Source organism: Anas platyrhynchos, chromosome 7 (genome assembly GCF_047663525.1).
Source record: "Anas platyrhynchos isolate ZD024472 breed Pekin duck chromosome 7, IASCAAS_PekinDuck_T2T, whole genome shotgun sequence".
Lineage (NCBI taxonomy): Eukaryota > Metazoa > Chordata > Aves > Anseriformes > Anatidae > Anas > Anas platyrhynchos.
Genome location: NC_092593.1, coordinates 32030358 through 32052436, shown reverse-complemented (window position 1 = coordinate 32052436; position 22079 = coordinate 32030358). Strand labels below are relative to the sequence as shown.

At 41.0% G+C, this 22079-nt stretch overlaps 1 protein-coding gene across 7 annotated transcripts in view; it reads left to right on the top strand.

Annotated features, from left to right (window-relative positions):
* The first annotated feature begins 1520 nt into the window (after window positions 1-1520).
* SPAG16 (sperm associated antigen 16) overlaps window positions 1521-22079 on the top strand; it is a 395938-nt gene continuing 375379 nt past the window's right edge. For 2 of the 7 annotated variants that reach the window (XM_038182152.2, XM_038182151.2), the window contains exons 1-3: window positions 14651-14871; window positions 18709-18755; window positions 19129-19227. In XM_038182152.2, coding sequence (XP_038038080.1) covers window positions 14829-14871; window positions 18709-18755; window positions 19129-19227 — 189 coding nt within the window. In that variant the 5' untranslated portion in view covers window positions 14651-14828. Of the gene's footprint in view, window positions 1666-7222; window positions 7333-7822; window positions 8025-14642; window positions 14872-18708; window positions 18756-19128; window positions 19228-22079 lie in introns of those variants that run through there. The other 5 variants (XM_038182153.2, XM_038182154.2, XM_038182155.2 and 2 more) reach the window with 5 other exon arrangements.

Sequence of the window (22079 nt, the reverse complement as noted above, 5' to 3'; positions counted from 1 at the left end):
GTTTTAGCGCTAATTGGGTGGAAGAGGAGCGCTTCGCGGCGCAGGCAGCAGATGTCAGCATTGCCATTCCCTGCCTCCGCCCGCAGCAAGCCTTCCTCGGAGGAGACGGGCACCGGCGGGAGGCTGTCCGCACCGAGGAAATACTCAAGTGGTTGGGAAAAAAACATTGATTTTCACTCTTCGGCACGTTTCTGCGCGCTTTTAAAATATTCACGTTGCCTAATGCCTTAAGGCGTATTAAAACGACGGGGCGAAGCCTTTTTCCGTCGGTTTAATGCCCCGCTTGGCCTTCCTTTGAGGCTCGTTCCCAACAATTTTTCGTGCCACCCGACTTTGGGAAGGAGCACAGGAGAAGGGATCATCTCCTCGTTGGGCCACCGAGGCCCTTGGGAGGGTGAGTGGCATCCCTTCTCCCGCAGGCTGTGCCAATACCACCATGTGCTGTATTTCCCCGCTTGGGATGCCTTTGGGATAACCCTCCGTGCGTTGCAAGAGGATGATTCTGCCTGTTCCCACATCCCCAAAAAACAGCAGATTAAACATCCCCGGCTCCGTGCCCCCAGCCTGGCTCCTGGCGCACACGCTGCGGGATGGATGCCATCCCCTCCTGCCCGCATATGTTCTGGGCTTTGCATTCGGGTGGCAGCATTGGCCGCGCAATGGGGATGTGCAGCAGCTCCAGCTGTGCTCGTGGGAGCTCTGCTTCCCAGCCTGGGCTGCATGGGCTGTAGGTGCTGGGCTGTAGGTGCTGGGCTGTAGGTACAGGGGACCGCGGGGCTGTGTGTAGGGGTACAGAGCTGTCTGGTCCACCAGAGCCAACGTTTTGCCCCGTTGACATGACCAGCATTACTTTCTGATGCCTCTGAGATGTTTTATGGCAGGAAGCAGCCCCAGGCAGCCCGTGGATGTCCAGTTGGTCTTCACCCAGCTGAGTCTGAGCCCTCATCCTGTTTTTTTTTGGGGGGTGCAGGGTGAGATGGGATGGCTGCTAGGAGGAGAGGAGCCGGGGCAGCGGAGGAGAACCAGAAAGGATCCGCTCAGCTCTATGGGAGGCTTTGAAGTGGTAATGGAGCACGCTCACTGGTAAAGATGAGAAAGGGTCACTCATCTGGGAAGATTTCTCCCCTCCCAATGTCTGCCACAGCCCCTCTGGTGGCAGCCACGTTGTCAGGAAGGTGTCCCCCTGCACGTGGGCCTGGCACTGAGCTGTCCTGCCAGAGCTGCAGAGCCCCGCAGCAGGTGACACTTCTTTTTGATGCTGTATTCACAGAAACCACAACCCTTCGAGCGACCTGAGTCCTCAGGTGGTGCATGGGGGATGAAAACCACAGAAAACTGTGAATTTTCCAATAACTGCACATGATGTTTGGACTAATCATAGCATCCTTCGTTTCTGTGGTAATTACTCTGGCCTCTAACACCATGTACTAGCATCAGGGTGTCCCCCTGATGCTTGGTGCCTGCTTCTGGTTGCTGCTGATGCAGATAAATGGAAGGCAAGGAGATTGTCTCCTGCTAGGGCAGGGTTGCCAGGATCTCTATTGCTCCTGCCAGCTGAGAGCCAGCCCAGGCAGGTGATTCCACTTTGCTGTGGGAAGAGACAGGATTTAAGGTCCTGGTGAGCAGGCTGGCTTTCCTCCTGGAGAGGGATGGTGGGTGGAGGAGGTAGGTGGTTGCATTTTGGGAGGGATTTTTATTTATCCTCTTGCACTGAGGTTCTATACTTTTATGTTTTCCCCAAATTATCGTAATAGTTGGGGAAAACTTGCTGGTTAATGAGGTGTTAGTACTGGTGTTAGCATAGTGGCAGTGTTGCCCACATGTAATTTCTAAGGGATGTACTAAGCGTTCTCATTAATGTGATTGAAGAATAAAGAATGGATTTTGTGAATCAAGACTTCAATTTCTCTTTCTGCAACAGAAAAGAAGAAAACACTGACTTCAATTTACATTTATCTTTCTAATAGCTCATAATAGGATAGGTAGCTTTATGGAGAATACTATAATGTGAAACCAGCAAAAAAAAATGCTTTAAAAACCTTGTATATGCATCTATAGTTCTTTCAAATTTTGGCATCTGAGTTGCTTGGTAAGATGACCCTGCTTTATGGCTTTATAAAGCAGGTGTGATGTATATTTTGTGTTTTCTGTAGATAGTTGAAGCTAAAAATCCAAGGCATTAGCGAGAGCAATGTAGGACACCAGGCAGTGGCTCCTGTTCCTTGCTCGTATTCATCTTCTGGTTCAGTCCACTTGCAAACTGACAAAAGATATTGTTGCAAATCACTTCTTAGACTGCATATGTGTTTAATTAGTCTCCAGTCTGCATAAGGAACTGCAAGGAGAAAGATAATTATGTGGGCTTCATGCTGTTTTGAGTTCTCGCACTTTGCAATTTCTTTTCCAGTGTTCAATTAAAAGTTAAGGACTTTCTGAGGCTATCCAAGTAGACTGCTATTGATTCTTCACTCTGGAGCAGAAGCCCTTCTTATAGTTTGTCAATTTGTGAAGTTGCTGGTTGGGATAGAAACCAGGTAGCATGACATCCCTGGGGAAATGCCACAGTAAATTCAAGGTGTCAGCTATGAGAAGGTTTTCCTACTTGAGACCCAAGTGTCTGCTAATTTAGAAGGTCCTTCTTATTATATTTTTAGATGTTAAAAACAATTTTATTGTTAAACGAAGGGGCAGTATGCAGTGGATGGTGTTTTGAAGAAATCTTACTACATGGAGAAGTGTGCTGAAAGCGGAGACAGGCAGACTTAAAAAACCTTTTTCTCCTTGTGCTTGGAGAATGCAATACAAGAATGAGTACTTACAGGCTGCTTGGGAAAAGCATGTCGAGATCCTTTATCAACAACAATTCCAGCAGTTATATTGCTAGGACACCAATGAAACAGCACTCTGTGTAGCTGTGTGCTAATGTGAAACAAGGAGCACTTGGGTTGTGTGGTGCATCTGGTGGGGTGCTTGGTCCTGTAGTGGATAAAATCCTGCAGGAAGGAGGGAATGCTATGTGGCTTAACATAATGCTTTGAAGAAAAGCATTTTGTTACAGATTTGCTGTTTCCTCCTCCTTTGTGGGCAATACATATGTGTTCTCAGTGCATGGGGCTTATCGCTGCCACAGGAGACAAGCTGGCGTGGCACCTGAGATGAGAAGAAGAAAATCAGAAATGTTTTGCCCTATGTGTGTTCCCTCAGTCTTGTTCAATCTGTGGAGGTTTTCTCTGCTCTGCCAGGAGGATAAAAGCTTCTATAGGGATTTAACCCAAGGAAAACTCTTGCCCATGGGATCTCTTCCTTTGTTTTAATGCCTCTCAGGCTCTCCCTTCTGATGAAGGAGGAGCTGATATGCCATTAGAGGAACCGACACAGCAGGAATGCAAATACCCTGTGCAGGAGTGAAGATCTTTATGCAGAGAAGACTAGGGAGTACAGAGGATAGTTAAGACAAAGATTATAAATATCCCCATTAAAGGCTCTCATTTTCACTGAGATAATTACAGAAAAAGCAGGGAACACTTCTGGTCAAAGCCAACAGTCTTCATAGAGTGTTCTAGCCTCGATAATGGCACACAGCTTAATGGTGACAAAGTCAAATGGTCCCTTCTGTAAGCCTCCAGGTGTGGAGTCATTCTGGTCTCCCTAGCAAGTTTTCATGCTTGGTTTATCAGACATGGGCTGGTCTTCATCACAGTGGGGTACAAGCTCTGTCTTGAAGAGCCTGGCCCAGGTTTTGTGCAGTCTTTCCTCCCTGCTGGCTTTAGGGAGGCTGCAGTGGAGGGTCCTGCTTCTCTAGGAAGTTCCTCCACCCATCTGGTGGTGGGGACATGGGCTTGAGGTGGCTGTGAGCTGCTGCCAGCATTGTTTTATATCTCTGTAGCATAGCTCACCCAGTCCTAATTAGCTGTGACCAGGGGAACCGTGAAGCTGATGCAGCACAGTGAAAGAAGCACAACTACGTGCTTAGGAAGAAGGCTGCTATACAAAAATACTGTAGTAGATCTTTTTGTTAAATTAACAGACTTAGGGTGTGGTGGGTACATGATGAACTGAGATAACCGTGGTGAGCAAAGCTGTATCCTAATGATTTCGGGCTCTACAAAACTGCTTACACTCACGCTGCAATATCATCGTACTTAATAACTCCAATGTTGACTAAGCTGTGAAGATGAGTTCTAGATTGACACACTTGCACAAGAACAAACATCCAGGCTTGAAGATTTTGGCTATCTTCAGAGTCTGTCTGTGAATTCTGGACCCAGTGCTGGTTTCCAGTTTTCAGCACCAGTCTGACTGGGTTTCCTAGTACCAAGCTTTTGCCTTGTGTGTGCTGGCCCCACTGTCACACCCAGACGTGGGACCAATGTCACTGGTGCTTTCTTGATAATTAGGATTGTTTCCACCTGTTAATATTAACACCTAATGGTAGGGTTAATCAAATGCTAATTAAGACTTTGTATTCCAAGTGATAATGAAGGAGGCAAAGTGCCTTTGTGTGTCTTAATAGTCATAATACTTGTCACATATGTTAGACAACTTGGTGTGTGAAATAGAGGTTATTCCTCTATTCTTCTTGCTTTAAAAACTGCTTAGTTAAGTACAGTTCGTGGGGAAGGATAATATTTCTGATTTGGACTAGCTGATATAATCAGAAAAAATGGGCAAGCTTTTGCTCATAACCACCCCCCTCCAGGTCTAAGAAGATTTGGGCTAGCGCTGACTGAACCAAGTTTTCTCAGTGTGAACAGAGGGGAGGGGAAAGGTTGTGGGTTGTTAGTTCCTCATCATTCAGAGTCACGCACTGCTTTTTCCTGTATAATTTAACTGCCAATTTTTCAGCTGTTTCTTTTACACAAAGCAAGGTAACCCTTGGGATATTATACAGATGTAAGAAATAAGTTCTCTGTGCTATCTTAATATACTTACAACAGAGATTCACGCACAAATTAGGAGAAAAGAGACTTAGCCATGTGTTTAAGAAGTATGGCAAATCTCATTTAAAAAACTGGAGAGACGAAAACATTGCTGACACCATTTACCTTCTTCAGCCTCAGATCTGCTGGGCAAAATCACAAGTGCTATTTGTTACCGTTTTTATAAACTTTGTGAAAATTTATGTGCCCAGGGGCTGTTGAAAAGAAAATAACGAGTAGCTTCCAAAAACCCAGTGATGTAACTCATGGTGAGAGCCTGTGTTCAATGAATATGATGGGTTCATTTTGCTAGATCCAGTCCAGATCCATGTTAAGTTGATGAGAAAACCTCATCTGACTTTGCTGAGGGTTGGGCCAATGTGTTGCTCTTTGCCTTGAGCAATAAGTAAAATGCCTGGGTGATGTCTGCATGCACTAAGATTATTAAATTGTTAATGTCTGTAGTCAACACGTCTCATTAGGTTCAGTAGGTGCTTGTTAGACACAGTCTTGGGTTGGAAAAATGGATCAGGAAGGTGATTATTTCTTTGAGAATTGTTCACTGGGGAATCTTTGGCTTGTAAATGAGATAAATGTCTCTGACACATGACCTGACCACATGCCAGTCTGAATAATTGCCAGCCCGCCACAGAATCACCAGGCATGGGCCAAGGGGGGTGAAGACTTGGCGAGGTGCTCTGAGAAAGCTGTTGTCTTAGAAGCGACCCAGCAGATGGGACAGCAGGGTCTGACACCACGTGAAGCCCTCTAGGACAGTGTGACACAGGCATACTTTGTATTGTAGTGGATGCACATGCTCCCCGTCCGAATGGGAGACTTGGCAGGAAAAAAGGGCTGGTGAAAAGGAAAGAGGGGTTCCTGGTAGTGCCCAGTGCCTACAGCAGGGCTGTCCTGTCCACCAAGTGCATCCCTGAGCACCTGTGACCAATTCCCTTTTCCCTCAGTGCTTTGGCTCCCTGAGGAACCACAGCACCATTAGCTGGCATCCTCGTCTATTCCCCAGAGCAAACCAGGAGCTGTCATTGCAAAAACTTGTTGGCAGAACAGATGAACAAAAAAGCGGCTGTTCACAGAGGATGTCCTTGGGCTGAATTAGCAGATGATGGCTAATCTGTAGCCTACAGCTCCCAGGGATGATTTGAAGATCTGGCATGGTTATGGGATGTGAGAGGGTTTATGAGGTGTGATGGGACCCTGCAATTCATGGGAGTGATGCATGCTGCCTGCATGCAGGGTATGGGGAGCGGCTGCATTAGGTTCTTGCAACCACAGTGCATGCCTGTGTGTGTCTGAGTTGCTCCCAAGTTCAGAGCAGCTGGTTGGCAAGTTTAGGACAGTCAGATGTGATGTTAGGGGGCACTGAAACACTTCTCTGGGCAGCTGTGCTTTTCTTTCTGCACCCCAGTTTGCCTCATGGTAACTAAGACTAACATCGTGAATCATTTTGAGTGCTATGGCTTGTACTCTGCTTTCCCACTCCACCACACCTATGTTTGGGACTTGCGCAAAAATATTTTTACATATGTATGTGCATCGTGCATTTTGGTTCCTGTATTTTGTCTGAGTGCAGCTGCTTGTTGCCTGTTACCCATGGGCAAGATGGCCAACAAGTCACTTTTTCCTGTAACACACCATGATGGGAAGCCATGCCATGGCTTTCTGGAACTAGAAACAACACTCTTGAAAGAAATACAACTAATCCTGTCCAGAAATTAATTTTCCAAGTTTATTTAAAACATTACCAATAAACAGGATGTATATACTGTGATTTTTTTTTTTTTTACTGATTGCAAGTAAATGCTAGATGATAAATGTGGATTTTCTCAACCTTTCTCACTGTGACTGTTTCCATATGCTGTGTTTCAATTAAACATTTGCATGGTTTCCATAGCACAGCTTTAATGCTGATAATCTCTGAAAAGTTTACTCAAAATTTGCTTATGCTTAGGATTTCTCCCTGCATGAGCAACTTAAACAGTCAAATTGGTATTTAATCATGTTTCTGTACAGTCTATCTTTTGAGGTGACTCTATCAAATTAGGCTCTTACTGAAAGGTGATTCTCCAGAAGCAGACATGAGGAGGATCTTAACTAGTCGGTAAGAGGAGTTTGTTTGTGTATGTGGTTGGCCAGGTAGAAGATAAAAATTCAGTAATGGACTTGAGGCTTTCTCATCTGCCTAGCTTTATTCAGCCTCTTGCCCTGAAGGAACAGAAATAGAGGTTTATATTCTTACATGTTAAAACCCAGAGGGACACAAATTGGTCAGTGACTCTTCCCAGGGCAGAGCTCCCGTTTCCTGTGGGCACAGAGGAAGACACAGAAGTCTGGTGGTGACTTGGATCCCAATGGAAGACACTTCCAGCACGTTCTGTCCCCATCGTCACACCAGGTATGCTCTGCAAGAGGCCCAAACCTGTGGTTTTGGTTTTAACCCCATCCTTCTGCATTCGTCTCCCACCTAAGGACTGTTCAGGCCTCATCCTGCCAAGATGTGCCCTGGGGCACGTGGGTGGGCACCTTGCCTGCAGGGCCAGGATTGCTTCCCATGCACTAGGTTTGTATTCCTGTGACAACTTCAGCTCACTGAGAACCAGCTCCATGTGTAGAGACATTTTTTGTCCACAAAGTTGTGTTCCTTAAAGCAAGCAGTCTTCTCTTCGATAAAGAGTGGAACTTACAACTGTGGTCACTTGTCATATGTTCAAAAATGATTTGTAGGCCATAGCTTGTGAAAACCACAATATTTCCTTCTGCTTTAATATATATATATGTGTGTGTGTGTGTGTAGAGTGAGAATTTGACATCTATGATGGAAGTGTCATAATGGATATATATATAGTCTATTCAGCCAACTTTGAGTTTGCTATGTTTTGTTTCAGATTTTCCACCATCATATGGAATGGACTCTAAGGAACTACACCAGTGTGGTGTATTTGAATTATGTTTGAATTACGACTCTGCTCCTGGGAGAAGGCAATGCTGCCCTGAATAATCATCTCTGAATAGGACCATTTCTTTTCAAGAGTGACCAACTCTACAAATTGCAGCAAAGGGAACTGTGGATCTTCTGTAACAGCAAAGGTGGGTAGGCATGGTCACGCTGGCCTGTGAATTAACTTCTATTGCAATGCAGTAATAGACATTCTTGTTGAAACTTTATTAGAGGTAAATTTAGTTGAGTGCATTCTGATTCTTATCTTCTGAACCAGCTGTATATTTTGAAGAGTCAGAGAAGTGCCATTATGGTGAGGTATTTGTTCAAAATCTTTCTCAATTTAAAGAGAGATCTTATAGTCCTTAAATAGCTATATCATCTTTACTACTAGTGTAAAAAAACTACTGTTAAAAGTAAGGCTACATTTTTCTGTATTCCTGACCAGTGGCAAAGATTCAGCAGCCCTCAGAACAGCCTTGTAAATACATGTTTTGGACAGATGCCTCAGGATGGTAGTTTAGTAATCAACACAGAGCAAAGAGCTGTCTCATCTGGTCAAAAAACAGCACTAAAGAGTACTATCTGAAATGACATCCTCCTTGAGGACTTGGGTACCTTATCGCAGACTGCAGGGAGTGGACAGTGTAGTGGGGGCTCATAGAGTAAACTTCTTCTGGGCGCCGCAATTCCTCTTCTCAGGGTGCAAAGTTGCAAAGTCAGTTTTAAGGTGTCGTTAGTGAAAGCCTAGAGTTTTCCTCTTGGTTTCAGGTGCCTGAAACCTACTGGGACTCGCTTCATGCTACGTTGGGGATTTGGCTTTAACTTACAGGGACATATTTGTATAATAAGAGAAAGCATGAATTATATTAAGCGGAGTTTATATTAAGTTAAGCTTCTAGCATGGGAGCTAGCACACTTTAAACCAGTTTGGATACCTCCAAACGCAATGCAGGGTGCCTGAGATTGAGTTGTTCAAGATAAGCTGAGTTAGAACACTTGTTCTTACCAAAGCAAGCAAATGGTTTGATAGCAAAAGCTATGGCTGTGCTGAAAACAACATGAAGGTAAAAGCCAAGAACTTAAACATAGCATTTTCAGGTTGCAATTTTTTGATGCTTCAGTGTTTAAATGAAATATTACAAAAACCACAAAGCAAAGATTTGACATTTAAGTATAGGGTGTCAATATTTTACTGTCTTCCATCAAAGATACGAAAATGAAAACCACAAAATACTTCATCTACATCATAAGTTGTAATGTGTTGTACATAAGACATTAAAAAAAAACAACATACACTATTTTGGACAGAGGATATACTTTCAGCAACAATTCCATAAAAATATTTTTTAATATAGGAAGCAAATGAGGTAGAGGTAATGACTGTAGTCACCATTATATGAATATATGGAAGCATGCATACACTGCTGCTCTCAGCGAGCTAAGACAGATTAGAGGTTGATGATTTGACTTCTAATTATTTATATCTTCACATCCTGTATGTGAGAAAATTGCACTGCACTAAGAACAAACAAAACAGTACAGGGGAAATTAAAATTCCATGCTCAGTCTCAACTAATACAACTGGATTTAAGCAGCTGCTGAAGGCTTGGCTAAATTCTCTGGTAGCAAATGTTGCTTTTGGCCACAATGCACCTGATAGTCATTGCCTGTCTTATATCAAATCTGGTGACCTTTCTCTGACCAGTTAAAAATTCCTGGCTGTGTTCTTGGAATAGGAATACACAGTATCTTCTTGGTGTATCTCTGAAAAGATAATGCATTGAGGAAACAAACACCCAAAGATTGTCAAACATAAAAATGTAAATGGAGGAGGTCGGACTTCCAAGGAGGTTGGTCAGAATGGGGAAAACCGAAGCAAAAAGGAAGCTGTGAGTCCAAGTAAGGAAAGCAGCGGGGTGAAAGGAAGTCAAGTCTTCTGTGCTGAGCTGATTAGGATACAGATGAGGACTGGGGCAGGGGAAAATCTGAAATGATTTTGTTGAAGCGCCCTGCAGTTAAAAAAAAAAAAAAAAGTTTTTTGCTAGATATATTCATTGCTGTCTATTTTTAAGCTGACAGACGGAAAACTTAGCTGTGTTGGGTCTTGATGTGTGCATACTTTCTTACTGGAAAAAAAAAAAAAGGCAAATTAAGCATGTAAAGAAGGGGAGCAGGAAATGAGCTGAAGCGATTCTTGGCATGTGCTAATCAGTATGAGACTGAGACTTGTGAAGGGAAAATGTATTACCTGGGTAACAAGGAGTAGATTATTTGGAAGGATGGTAAAACAAAGTAATCTTTTCTGTTGCTTGTCCTCTGGTTTATTCATTTTCTAACAAGATGATGTCTCTATTACTAAGTACAGATTAGGACAGCGTGGCTTGTTTTCTGTGCTTTTGTGTTAAGGATGGTGGTTTTCAGTCTTACAACTGTCACGTGCAGTTAAATGTTTCTTTAGGTTGTTGTAGGAGTAGATTAGCTGCTTTGTGGTCCAAGTTACCCAAACTCAAAAAGCGTGCCAACTAAACATTGTTTCAAAGAGCAGAAGAAAATATAAGGAAAGCCTCTAATTATGGGGAACAGATGATCATTAGTTCCTGTAAGCTGGATAAATAACTCTGTGCTCATAAAACTAGAGCTTAGAGAGAACATGGGTCACTTACATTTCTAAAATAAAGAGACTGTCAACTCTTGTCTCTTAGTACAGTTTATTCTTGTCTGTGATACAGAAATACATTCAATTCAGTACATGGAGAGCCAAAATGTACCATCTGTCCAATGCTCCTGAGAATTTTCAAAGGGAACAACCACAGAAGATGTGAAGGCAGTAGATCTTGGAAACAGCAGCGTCAGCACAGATAGAATAACTTTTATTATACAGTCTAGCCCGCACACTAATGTATACGTTTCATTTGCACTGTCTGCACTAGAAAACCTGCACTTCCCAGTACTGTCATGTAAAACCTGTGATGTGATCACACTACCTATGTCACTCTACTGTTGACAAAATGCCCAACTGTTCATTGCCAAACTTCTGCGCAGGTGGAGTCAAGCATCTTCATACTTCTGTTTGCACTCGTATTGTTTTTTGAGCAGAGGATTGTCTTGCACTCTTGCACATAAAAAAAAAAAAAAAAGCGGTGTGAAATTGAAACCAGACTGAACTTCAGAAATTCAAAGAAAAATAGCTTTTGGTTCAGGTGATCGAATAGCATGAGTAGTATTCCAGCCAATGCTAATTATGACTTTAATGAAATGTTTAGAAGAATACTGGCAGAACTGCTGATACATTTGGAAACTGGAGTTCTTGGTTTTGACTTCAACTCAAGCCCTTCTCTCCTACAAGGATCTTAGACCTAATCTCTAGAGATATCTGTAAATGTAGTAGAAGCTTAAACATTGAATATTCTTCTGTAGAGACAAAATAATACTACATTTAACTTCAGCTTAACTCTGACTGCTAAATCTCTTGCATCTTAGATCTGCTCTTCCTGACATTCAAAAACCAACAAACAAAATAACCTAAACCCACCTCTTTTCCTTCTGGATTAGTTTTCAGCTGCTGTAAATTATGAGGATGTGAGCCACCAGAAATGGGGGTAGGAAAGAGGCAATGATGCACAGCAGGAAGTACAATAGGGAACTTATGTTGATTTGTGTTGTCATAGAATAATTTATTGCAAATTCGGCTCCATGTCTTAAATCTTGCATTTCTCTTGCATTTAAGGTTACAATGGCCCCATAGCTTTGCTAATTTGACATTCAGAAATATGAAGACCTGATGCTACAGCTACAAGACTGCACTGCCTTTTCCAGGTGCACTGTACTTGACTTCAACAAATTCGATCTAAATATTTAAGTATTAATTCTTGAGACTTTTTTTGGTACTAATCAGTTACTATAATTTCTCTCTATTAAACTGAACTTCAGCATATATCACTTCAAGGAAGAAAGTCCTGCTCCTTGGATTTTTGGGAAATTGAACTTTCACAGCATGATAAAAGTAATGATGCTTTCTGAGAAACTTTTATTGCATGCAATATTCACACCCTTTTGAAACTTCTATGGTATCAAGTATCCTTGATGTGATTCTTAAGATAACTGCTAGCCAAATTCTGAGTGTTGTTGTTGTACAAGCAGCTGCCAGATGGTGATAAAGAGAAAATACATCTGATGTCAGTTGCCTAACTGGAAGCCAGACAGCACAGCAGAAGTTGGAACAAGGTGTTCACTGACTCATCCCAACTCCTAGCTGTGGTCCCATGCTGCCTCATGGCCTCTTTGCTGTCACTGTCACATTCGTGTAATGTTCCAGCCATGCAGTGCTTGTTCAGAAAGGCAAATTCATGGTACTCTGTTGTTCTTTCTCCCCAAAAGCTGTACTGTAGAGCAATCTGCATGTGGAAGTCAGTGGGCCAGGTAATTCTTTGACTTGTCTGTTGTGATGAAGCATGCAGACTGATCTTTTGGATGCATTTCTGCAAGGGCCTGAAAGTCAGTGGAAGTAGCTCGGACAGATGATGTTGTTTTGTAACTCAGCTTAGCAAACTGACTACAGTTCTGACTGTTGGATTCCATAGGAGGGGATATTTTGCTCTGAATGAGAGCAGTGTCTCGCGCTCCTTCAGGCAGTGGAAGAATATCTATCCCTTTAGGCTTGGAAGCAGATGCAATATTTCTGGAGTGTTCCAGGTTACCCGTGATTGATCTCTTCAAATAATGTAACTTGTCTGGCTGATACAGCTACGGTGTGTGGTCTTGGCTGCGTGAGGAAAGTAAGCAGTCTGTCTAATGAAATGCTAAAGCGACAGCAGATGCTGCTTCCATGTCTTTCTCATGAGAAGTTATGGGACAGAGTAACGACATTGGTTAGTGCTATTTGGGAGAAGATAATCATTTATAACTCAGATGGTTACGGGGCTATAAAGCTGGGTGAATCAGGTGCCTGAATGCAGAGCATAACTTCTATGAAGAACTCTGTCGTTACTAAAAGCCTCCTGCAAGTTTCCATTATACTTGGAAAGCAGTCAAGTGGTTATTTATTCTCCCTATCAAAAACTTGCTCTTCTAGTTGTAATTTATATTGATTCAATTCTTGATGGTTGGTTATGTTTATATCTTAGCTTAGCCTTTCTTAAACTTCTTCCCCCTGTACTTTGATCAAGCTGCTTAATCGTTCCTTTAATAAACCAAAAGGACTGAGATCCTTTTGGCCTTCACTATTAATTGTTTTCCAGCCTTAATCTTTTCTTGAAGTACTACACTGAGCCCCTTTTAAGTTTTTACCAGTTGATTTGAATTGGGGGTACTATAAATTTACATATTTTAGTGAGATAGACAAATCTAGTGAAAAATTTGCAGAGAGAAGGTAGGACTGCAGAGGGTGATGAAACTAAAGAGTAAAGAAGGGAACTGCTTGGCACTTTACTCAGCTCTGTCAGGCTAAGAGCACACCTGCTGCTGAGAGCAGAGTGGAATTAGCTTATGTTATTAATCAGCTGTGCTTCTCTGTATGACACAAGTACAGCCACACTTTGATGTGTGCTGCAATTGGCATCTTCTCTAAGTATGCGGCCTTCATTCGAATCCCTTTGAATGACTATTACTTTTTTTAATCCCACAGTTCTGGAAATATCAACTCCAAGGTGTTGCTCTTTATGACGCCACTTCTACTTATTCTTTGCTTTTCTTTGAGATACTTTGCTACAGTTCAGAACTACTGTTTTGGTTTGGATCCATGAAAAATGCTGTTCTGGTCGCAGCAGCTTCCCATGTAGTGGAAAACTTGAACCTCCATCTCTTGAGCCCAGATGAGTTCAAACCCTGGTAGGTACCGAACTCCCCTGTGGAAAAGTAGCCAACAAGAATTTATGAAGGGATACAACAGGCCATGTTGCCTTAGTTGGTGCTGTGACAGCATTGTGCCAAAACATGGCTCTTTTATTACAGTTTGTAGAGTATGACAGTGTTCAAGTACCCATCACTTCTCATGTATGTCTGTCTACAATGGCAGAAGAAAGGCAATCCTGTGTGATGATCTCTAGGAAGAGAATGCCAAATGAATAGTTTCACAAATTATATGCCATCTTCCAGGATCGTATATATGTATTTTTTCTCTAGCTAAAGAATAGATTGAACCACAAAATTCAATTTTATTCATTTCTATCTTTTCTGATCTTCTTCAAGCTGTGTTTCATTTTTAATTGTTTAGAGTTTGCAAGTAATACCAGTACCTCTCCTTTCAGACCAAACTATTGGCACTTTTATTTTCAGTTACTATGTATGAATTCAAGCACTGGATTCGTATTGTGTGTAATTCACAGCAGCATAAGGGGAATTCAGGAGTGGGACTGCCAAAACAATTTTAAAAACAGAGAAGGTGACAGATCAGTACTTCAACTTCTACAACCCCACCTCAAACAACTGAAAACCCGAACACGTAATCTTATTAAATATATGTAGGATAGGGCATGCTTCTTTTCCAAGCTTTTGCCAGGGAAAACTCCTGTGTGTGCTCTCAGTTAAAGAGGAGCACACTGGAAAAAAAAACCTTCATTTAAGCAACCGGTCCCACAGAGTTGAGCTCATGTGCACTGTGACCCTCCGAACACCTATGGCAGTGACAAATGTTTCCCATGAAGAAGAAATTAGTCCTTTTTTTTTAGTGGACTAAAGCAGGTTTTTCTCCCAGCTAAGGAGAAGGAGCATTTCCTGACAGACCAGACCCGTCACGAGGTTTCCCGCCCTCGCGCGGGTCTCCTCAGCGGTCCGTCGCGGAGGGGTGCGCGGGAAGCCTGGCGTCGCCCTAAAATCCTCGGGGGGCACAGGGTGCCAGAAAGCTTCAGGAACAGTAAATTAACCCAAAATGAGTGAAACCGCCCCCCTGCCCCGGCGTGCGGCGCCTCTCGCGAGAAGGGAGGCGTCCGCCGCCCTGGCAACGGTCAGCGGCCATGGAGGAGCCGGCGGTCTCTGAGGCGTCCTTCTGCCTGCAGAGTATCCTTCTTCCTTCCTCCTCCCTCCGGGGGGCTCCCATCGTGGCCCCCGGTGGGGCTGAGGGTGTCCCGGGGTCCCCGCGGTCCCCTCAGCGCCCCTGCCGCGGTAGTGGGGCTGGGGGCGGCTCGGGCAGGGCGCGGGGACCGGCCCGCGGCGTGCCGAGGTCTTTCACCGAGTTTCGTGGAAAAAAAAAAAATCAAAACAACAAAACAAAACCAGCAAAACTACCACGTTTTATAGGGTGTTGCCTTCGGAGGATGTAAAGGGTGAATACAAAGAGGTGTTTGTTTGCCTAGAGGGACAGGAGGGTCTGGCTGCTTCACCAAGATGTTTGTTTTCAGTGGTGGTGGTAAAAATCCCTGACTGGGTTTCTTTACCAGACCTCTATCTCCCCGCGTTAGGACAGGCTAAAAACGACTTAAAGTTCTGAAATTAAATCCTCCCTTGGGTTTGTTGGTGAGTAAACACAAAATATCCACACAGAGCTTGTAAGGAGGACTCACAGCCCCACCACGCTGCTGGAAGAGGTGCTGGAAATGGCTGCTGCATGGTACCTGCCCAGGTGTCCACAGTGTTGTGTTTTTTTTTTTTTTACTGCTGTATGATCAAGTTAAAAGTTCATAACACAGTAAACCAGGAATAATTTTATTTTCTGAGGCTCTTAAAGAAAAAAAGTAACGCTTTGAGTTCTTCTCAGGATCAAGTCGTGGCACATTGTTAGGTGTTTGTAGCATTTAAATGTAAATTTTGGTCAAGTCACACAAATTTTAGTTTTGTTGCTGGGTCAGCATGGGTCTGTTGTGGCTGTCTTAGGTGTGAGCTGCCAAATGAAGGAAATTTTGCCAGATTTGGTTTAGAGGCTAAATAGGCAGTGGCTACGAGTTAGTCTGGCAGTACTAGTAACTCAGTTTTCTTGCCTTACAATAATTAAGATAAAAGCCAATTAAAAAGGAAAAAAAGCAATAAATTGAGTGGAAGATTGGCCTTTGTGAGCTTGTGCCTCAATTTCTAACTTCCTGGAAATGCACTGTTTCCAGGCTGTGTGGTGTGCTGAGAAAAGCCCTGCATCATATGGGTGTTTAACAAAACACAGCGTTTGCTAGGAAAACACAAGTTTTAAAACTTAATTCTTCTGTTTTATTGTGCACCTGGATATGTTTTTTTGAGAACGGGATTTTTAACTTAAAATTTCAGTCTTATGTGCACAGCATTTGTAATGACATGTTAGCTTAAGTCTATAGCAGATCACAAAGATAGCAGGGTTGATAGAAAATTCAGGAAGAAAATGAAGTTTCCAAGTGTTTTGCTTGTCAAGGGTGTGCTGCCTGTAGATTCAGCGTTTCTGTCTGCGTTGGAAGGTTTGGTACATGGGGATAAAAAGATAATCAAGATGGAGGTGAGGGGGAAGAATCATTTGTAGCCTGTACAAAACATAGCCTTAGAAAAATAGTCTCTGATCAAATCAGAAAACATGGTGTGGAAAAATTGCTGGGTACAATGTTCTATTTAAATGTACTTTATTTAAGCAAGTCTTTAGTTGATAAATACTGTACTGTGAAATAATGAAGAGGACTTAGGGATTCCAGGAGAGCGTGCGGATTATTTAGTTTGTACATAAAATTGCCCCATATATATTTCCATAAATATGGAAATAATGCCTGACTTCATACAAAAATGATGTACCCAGGTATTCACACTATGGGAAGATGACTATTCTTTTAAAAGGTGTTGTAATCTGGTAAATGATTGCATGCCGTATTAAAAAACGGATGTTTTAGAATATTACCCTAACTAGTCAGCATTACTGTGTCTTTATCTCAACTTCCAGGTTGCTGCTCTTCTCTTGCTTTTTAGAACAACAGAGGAAAACTTCTGCTTTGCACTCATGCCTTTATTCCTTTTTTTTTTTTTTTTTAATGTAATTAGCAGTTCAGAGGAACTTTCTCCCTCTGTGTTGAAGGAATAAAGTCCAGGAATTTGGAGTTGTTTCACTGGGATGTGGTCAGTCACTGGTGTGAGGCCCCTGATGTTCCTATCGTACTGGGCAGCAAGCAGGCAATTGCAAACCAGCCTGATGCCAAAATCCTTAACTTATCTTGAGTTTTCTTGGATCAGCTCCTAAGTGTCATGTCTAAACGTGAGCGATTTTCATCTCACTTCTTTTTGCTCATCTTGATGGACCCACATGTGGTCCTAGAGTACCATGCTGAGAAAAAAGGTGTGCTCGTTGAACAGCACGCTTTCTTTGCCTTCCTGTTAAAGGTGAAGTTCTTAATCTAGCTTTCTTCTGCTGCAATAGAAAACAGTTTTAGGCCTGTTAACAGAAGCCCCCAGATGATTACATTTATTTTCTTCTCCTTGTGAAAGAAAAGAAAACATAGGAGACTTTTTTTGAAGTTGAGTTTCTGCATAGCTTTGGTTTTAGAATTAAACACTTGAGAATCAGTTGAGAGACATTTGAGATGCAGAGAGGCTGTGACTTGAATTCAAGTCATGTGTTCCACATCTGTGGCCTGCGATGTAGTAATTAGGGAATAAAATTTGGGGGCATATCTGTTACAGGCATTAACTTTTATGTACTTAAGCCTAGATAGGAAATTTTTAAGAAACATTCATGCCCTTTTCCTATTTATGCAGACAATTTTTATAGTAAGCATGTTGTGTAATTGTGCAGTTGGAGGTAAGCACATGTGCTTTGTCTTGATTACTGAAAAGGAGGCTTTTATTCATGCAGTGACTCCACTATTTTTTGTTGTTCACAAGAGAAAATGGCATCTCTTTGACTATTACATCAATACTTAGCTCTCTGAAAACCAAAGAAAGATGGGTATCCTTTTTCAGATGTGACCTTCACCTGCCAGCCTTCTAGGTGCTTACAATTCAACTGATACCTTTGATGCCATGATGCTGTTTTTTTTTTTTTTTTTTTTTTTTTTTAAAGAAGAATTCAGACTTGGGAAATGATGTTAAGCTGGAAAATCATGCATTTTTTTGCCTCTTCATTTCATCTCCTGTTATGTAAAGAAGCTACGGTTTAAAATTGATGTGTGTGAAGTACTGAATTGCCAGCTTTTCTTTTCTTCAGAAGTTAATTTCTAGTTTATTTACATGGGTCATTTATAGGCTAACTGATTTCCTAGGGAAACAGTCAACAGCGCTTCTTACTAAAAACATTTTAGTTACACTTTCACGGGCTGTGATGCTAGTGGATGAGATGTTTATTTTGGTTTTGTTTTACACCATTTGTTATTTTAATGAGAAGTTTGACTAAAGCATTTGGAAGAACTGTAATTTGCAATGGATTTTTATAGTTTCGAAGTTCACTTGCGTTTGTATTGTAGATGTGTTGTGATTATTATATAAGGCACTAGCGTCAGCTTCAGTAAACGGGCTAGTATTCAATGTTTTATTTTAGATGCTCATTTTGGAACTCGTCTGCATTTGATCAAAACTGCCTTTCTCTGAGAGCACCGAGATACTTGTACTTAGAAGCATCAAGTGTCAGTGCTGTAAGACCCTTGTGAAAACCAATGATTGGATAAGTGAGAGCAGAATTTAGTCACTGTTTAATTCAGAATAATATTGAGTTCTGCTTTTGGTGGTTTGACTGGGCTAGTCTTAATAGTGACTAAATCTACTAGGACAAGTTTGACTCTGTGCACTGATGTAATTTTTGTTGGAGTTGTATGTGTCCATCTAAAGGCAGGTGGAAGCCTTGAGAGTTTGGCAGTGTAAAGAACAAGGATGAGTGTGGTCATAACAGATGGTTCTTTTACGGTTTTTGAAATTCGAACAGATCCTGTGCACCAGCTGTTTAAGACTTAACAAAACCTGCAGAAATTACAATAACAGACTACTGTAAAGATGATTATCAGTATGAAGAGGTAATTGACTAAATCAGTTATCTTATGTGATATCTGTGGTATGCCTGTTTCATTCTTCTGTTTTACTTAGTTAATGTGAGGGAGGAGTGGCATAAATCTCCTTTTGTTAAGTGTGATGATGAGTAATCTTTACTTTTCAAGAAGAAATTTAGTGTCAGTTTATTTATCCCTTTCATTTCAACATCAATACTTTTAAAAAAGATGCAGCTATTTCTATTCCAGCTTATGTATAATTAATATTTAAACAACTGAAAATGTATTGAAATAGGGCACAATATTTTTAATGTGAATGAGATTGGGAATGAAAGCACTTACACTCCGAAAGAAAGATTTATAAAATATTGATTCTCTTACTTTAAATCACGTCATTTAGGTTCCAGCAGATGATGAGTTTAGTCTTCAGGAAGATGACGAGGATCTGTCAAAGGCTCTGCAGACCATTCAAGAGCAGACTGAAGATGCCCACATCTTAGTAAGAATTTTGTAACTATTAGTAAGACTGTCTATAAATTAGTTAGTGTTACTGGGTTGAAATTTGTACATTGTAATTGATTTGAAATATGAAACACTTGTTGAAAAGATGGTCATCTTAGAAGTTTCTAGGAGTAACTTTGTTACAGTGGAAAAGGCAACTTAGGTTTCCCATATCTCATTTTCCTTTAACTTCTGTTCATTTTATGTCCCACAGATGACCTCGTATTTCAAATATACGGGTGTATTTTAAAAAATTTTAAATAAATATTTTAGGGTTTGTTTCTTTGTGAATAAATTGGATGTGTGTGTCATCCCTGACATGGAGGAGAAATATTTTTAATCTATTCATCTTTCAGCAGTAGAATAAATAACTAATCTTGTACCTCTGTTGATGGTTGAACTTGAAGAATGGTATGAAACAGTTTTCTCAACTTGATTAAATGGATTAGGTACCGTGAACTTTTCTTAGATCAGAAGATGTGGTTGAACTCAAATTCTCTTTGGTTTTGTGTTTATGCTGATAGATGTCTGTCATCTTGCTTCTTGGCTCTTTATTTGGATGTGTTTTTTCCATAATTTCAGAATTGAAATCATGCTTTCAACCTTTAGCCAGACATTAATAATAATAAAAAAACCTTTTAACACACTTGCTAGTTTCTTGACAGCTTTCATAAGGATATGCTGTATATTTTGTGAGGCTCAATGACTAGATTGTTTGATGCTAATTCACTGGAAAAACCAAGTGCTGCAGCAAATGCTTTTGCTGACCCAAGTACAAGCACTGTTTCCTGTGAATTAATACTGAATCAATATTCCAACTGAGCTAAGAAGCATGGTGGAAAGTTGTCTTCACATGATAAATAACTGGTACATTTTTTTGCCCCCAATTATCAACTTCTGAGCTTGGCTAAAATAGGTTAAATTAGGTAATAACCATATCTGAGAAGAGCTGCACTGCAGTAAACAGTTTTAAGTGATTTTGTGTATATTTGCTGTTCATAGTATCTTTTATATGTAATTCTTTATTAAAAACTGCATTTCAATACTGTATGCAAATGTTTTGTTAAGAAATTTTATAGAGAAAGCACAGATCAAGTGAGCATCTAGAAATATTTTAGCAATTTGCCAAAGGCAGAAACTCAATTTGGAAACTGTGGATATTTATAGTAACTATAGTTTCTTTTACAGTCTATTAAAAAAAAAAAAAAAAAGGTCAAGTATAACCAGGAAAAATTAAGAAAAATGTTTTATTTTCAAACTTCCTTTCAAGGTAATTAGCAGTAATTACTAAATGAAAATGAGCCAACATAAGCTAATGAGATAATGCTTTTTGCCATTTTTTCCCCAAAAAAACCTGTCTGAATTAAAGCTGTTTCTACAGGGAATATTAAGGCATTTTTATTTCCCTTCTGGATCTGTGCCTGGGTGCAGTGGAACTACTGAGGCTTCCGCGCCTGCAGATTAGCATTTACAGTGCGTGTTTTCATGTTTGGATCCCAGCAGAGAAATGAGGCTGGTGGAGCTCTAACCTCTAAATACCATTTCCCCCTTAGTCTGGGGGGCTACTAGTATAGTGGCTAATATAAAGCAGAGCTGTGCTGGGCAAGGCATGTGCAAGGCATAGCAGGGATTTTGCTTCCTCTTCGTGTTCCACTTGTCCTTTCTAGTTGCAGCTCATGATTTATTTCTCCTGTTGTCCTTTCTTTTAGTCATTTCAAAGTAATATGATTCACATTTAAACACAAGCACTGGAATACTTTACTTATTAAAGAAAATGTTCAGCTGATGGGGACCCTGGGAGAAGGGTACAAACTTCTGGAAAAACAAGATAAAAGAAAGCAGTCTAAATAAACTTTCTTCAGTAGAGACAGCTATTACTCTTCCTTTCAAGACCTTTGTTTTCTTAGTATACCAAATAGACCCTGAAGTCACATTGCCCTTGTTAACCTTAGTTATGTTATCTAGGGTTGATTATATTTTATTTGATCTTGTTAAATAAACTTTAAATCCTTTCTTCATTCCTGTTTTTTTTAATCTGGGTTTTATGCAGGAACATGTCATTTAGTTTTCCAGGGAAATTATTAGTGTATTTATTTTTCATCTTGCTTCACTAGACAAAACATCTCGCAAATGTTGTGGAAGTCCCTTGTATTAAACTCAGTGATTATTGATCAAATGTGCAATCCTTATTTTACTCTCAAAATCTTTTGAAGATTGTATTTCAAAAATAAATATTTAGCTGATATAAAGAAATACTTCAAAGAATTCTGACCATTTAGTCAGAACATCATGGGTTTTGCCTGTGCTGCTACTACAGGGTATCCATTCACACCGCGTATATCAAGAGGTTGCTTTTTCCCCTCTTTCTAGAGAGGTCAATATATACAAAAAGTTACTGTTTGCCATTCTGTGGATAGTCATCTGAGGTTAAGATCAAGTTCAAGCAGTTAGCTTAATAGCACTTTTGAAGTCTGCAAAAGAACAAGGAATTTCCCTCTGGTTTCTTGAGGCCCTGTTCCAAGACTGTGCGTGGTAGACTGCCTTTATTTCTCCCTGTGCTGTTCCTTGCACAGTTCCTGAAATGCTTCTCAGTGGTAGTATCTAGCCAATAAATTCTCTTCTGCACAGGTGAAATGGATTCCTATCATATTTCCATTTATTAAGGGAATCAAGCTGTGTCATTTCTTCCAAAGACTGGATTTATAGACGTGTTTGGGTAGCTACAAGCAGCAATATTAGACATTTGCCTCACTTAGAATAAAGAAAGAAAAGCAAGAAGAATGTAGCTGAGCGTCTGCAGACGTAGTCTTCAGTCCTTGTATTATCACAATTAGAAAATGGATCTGTCTG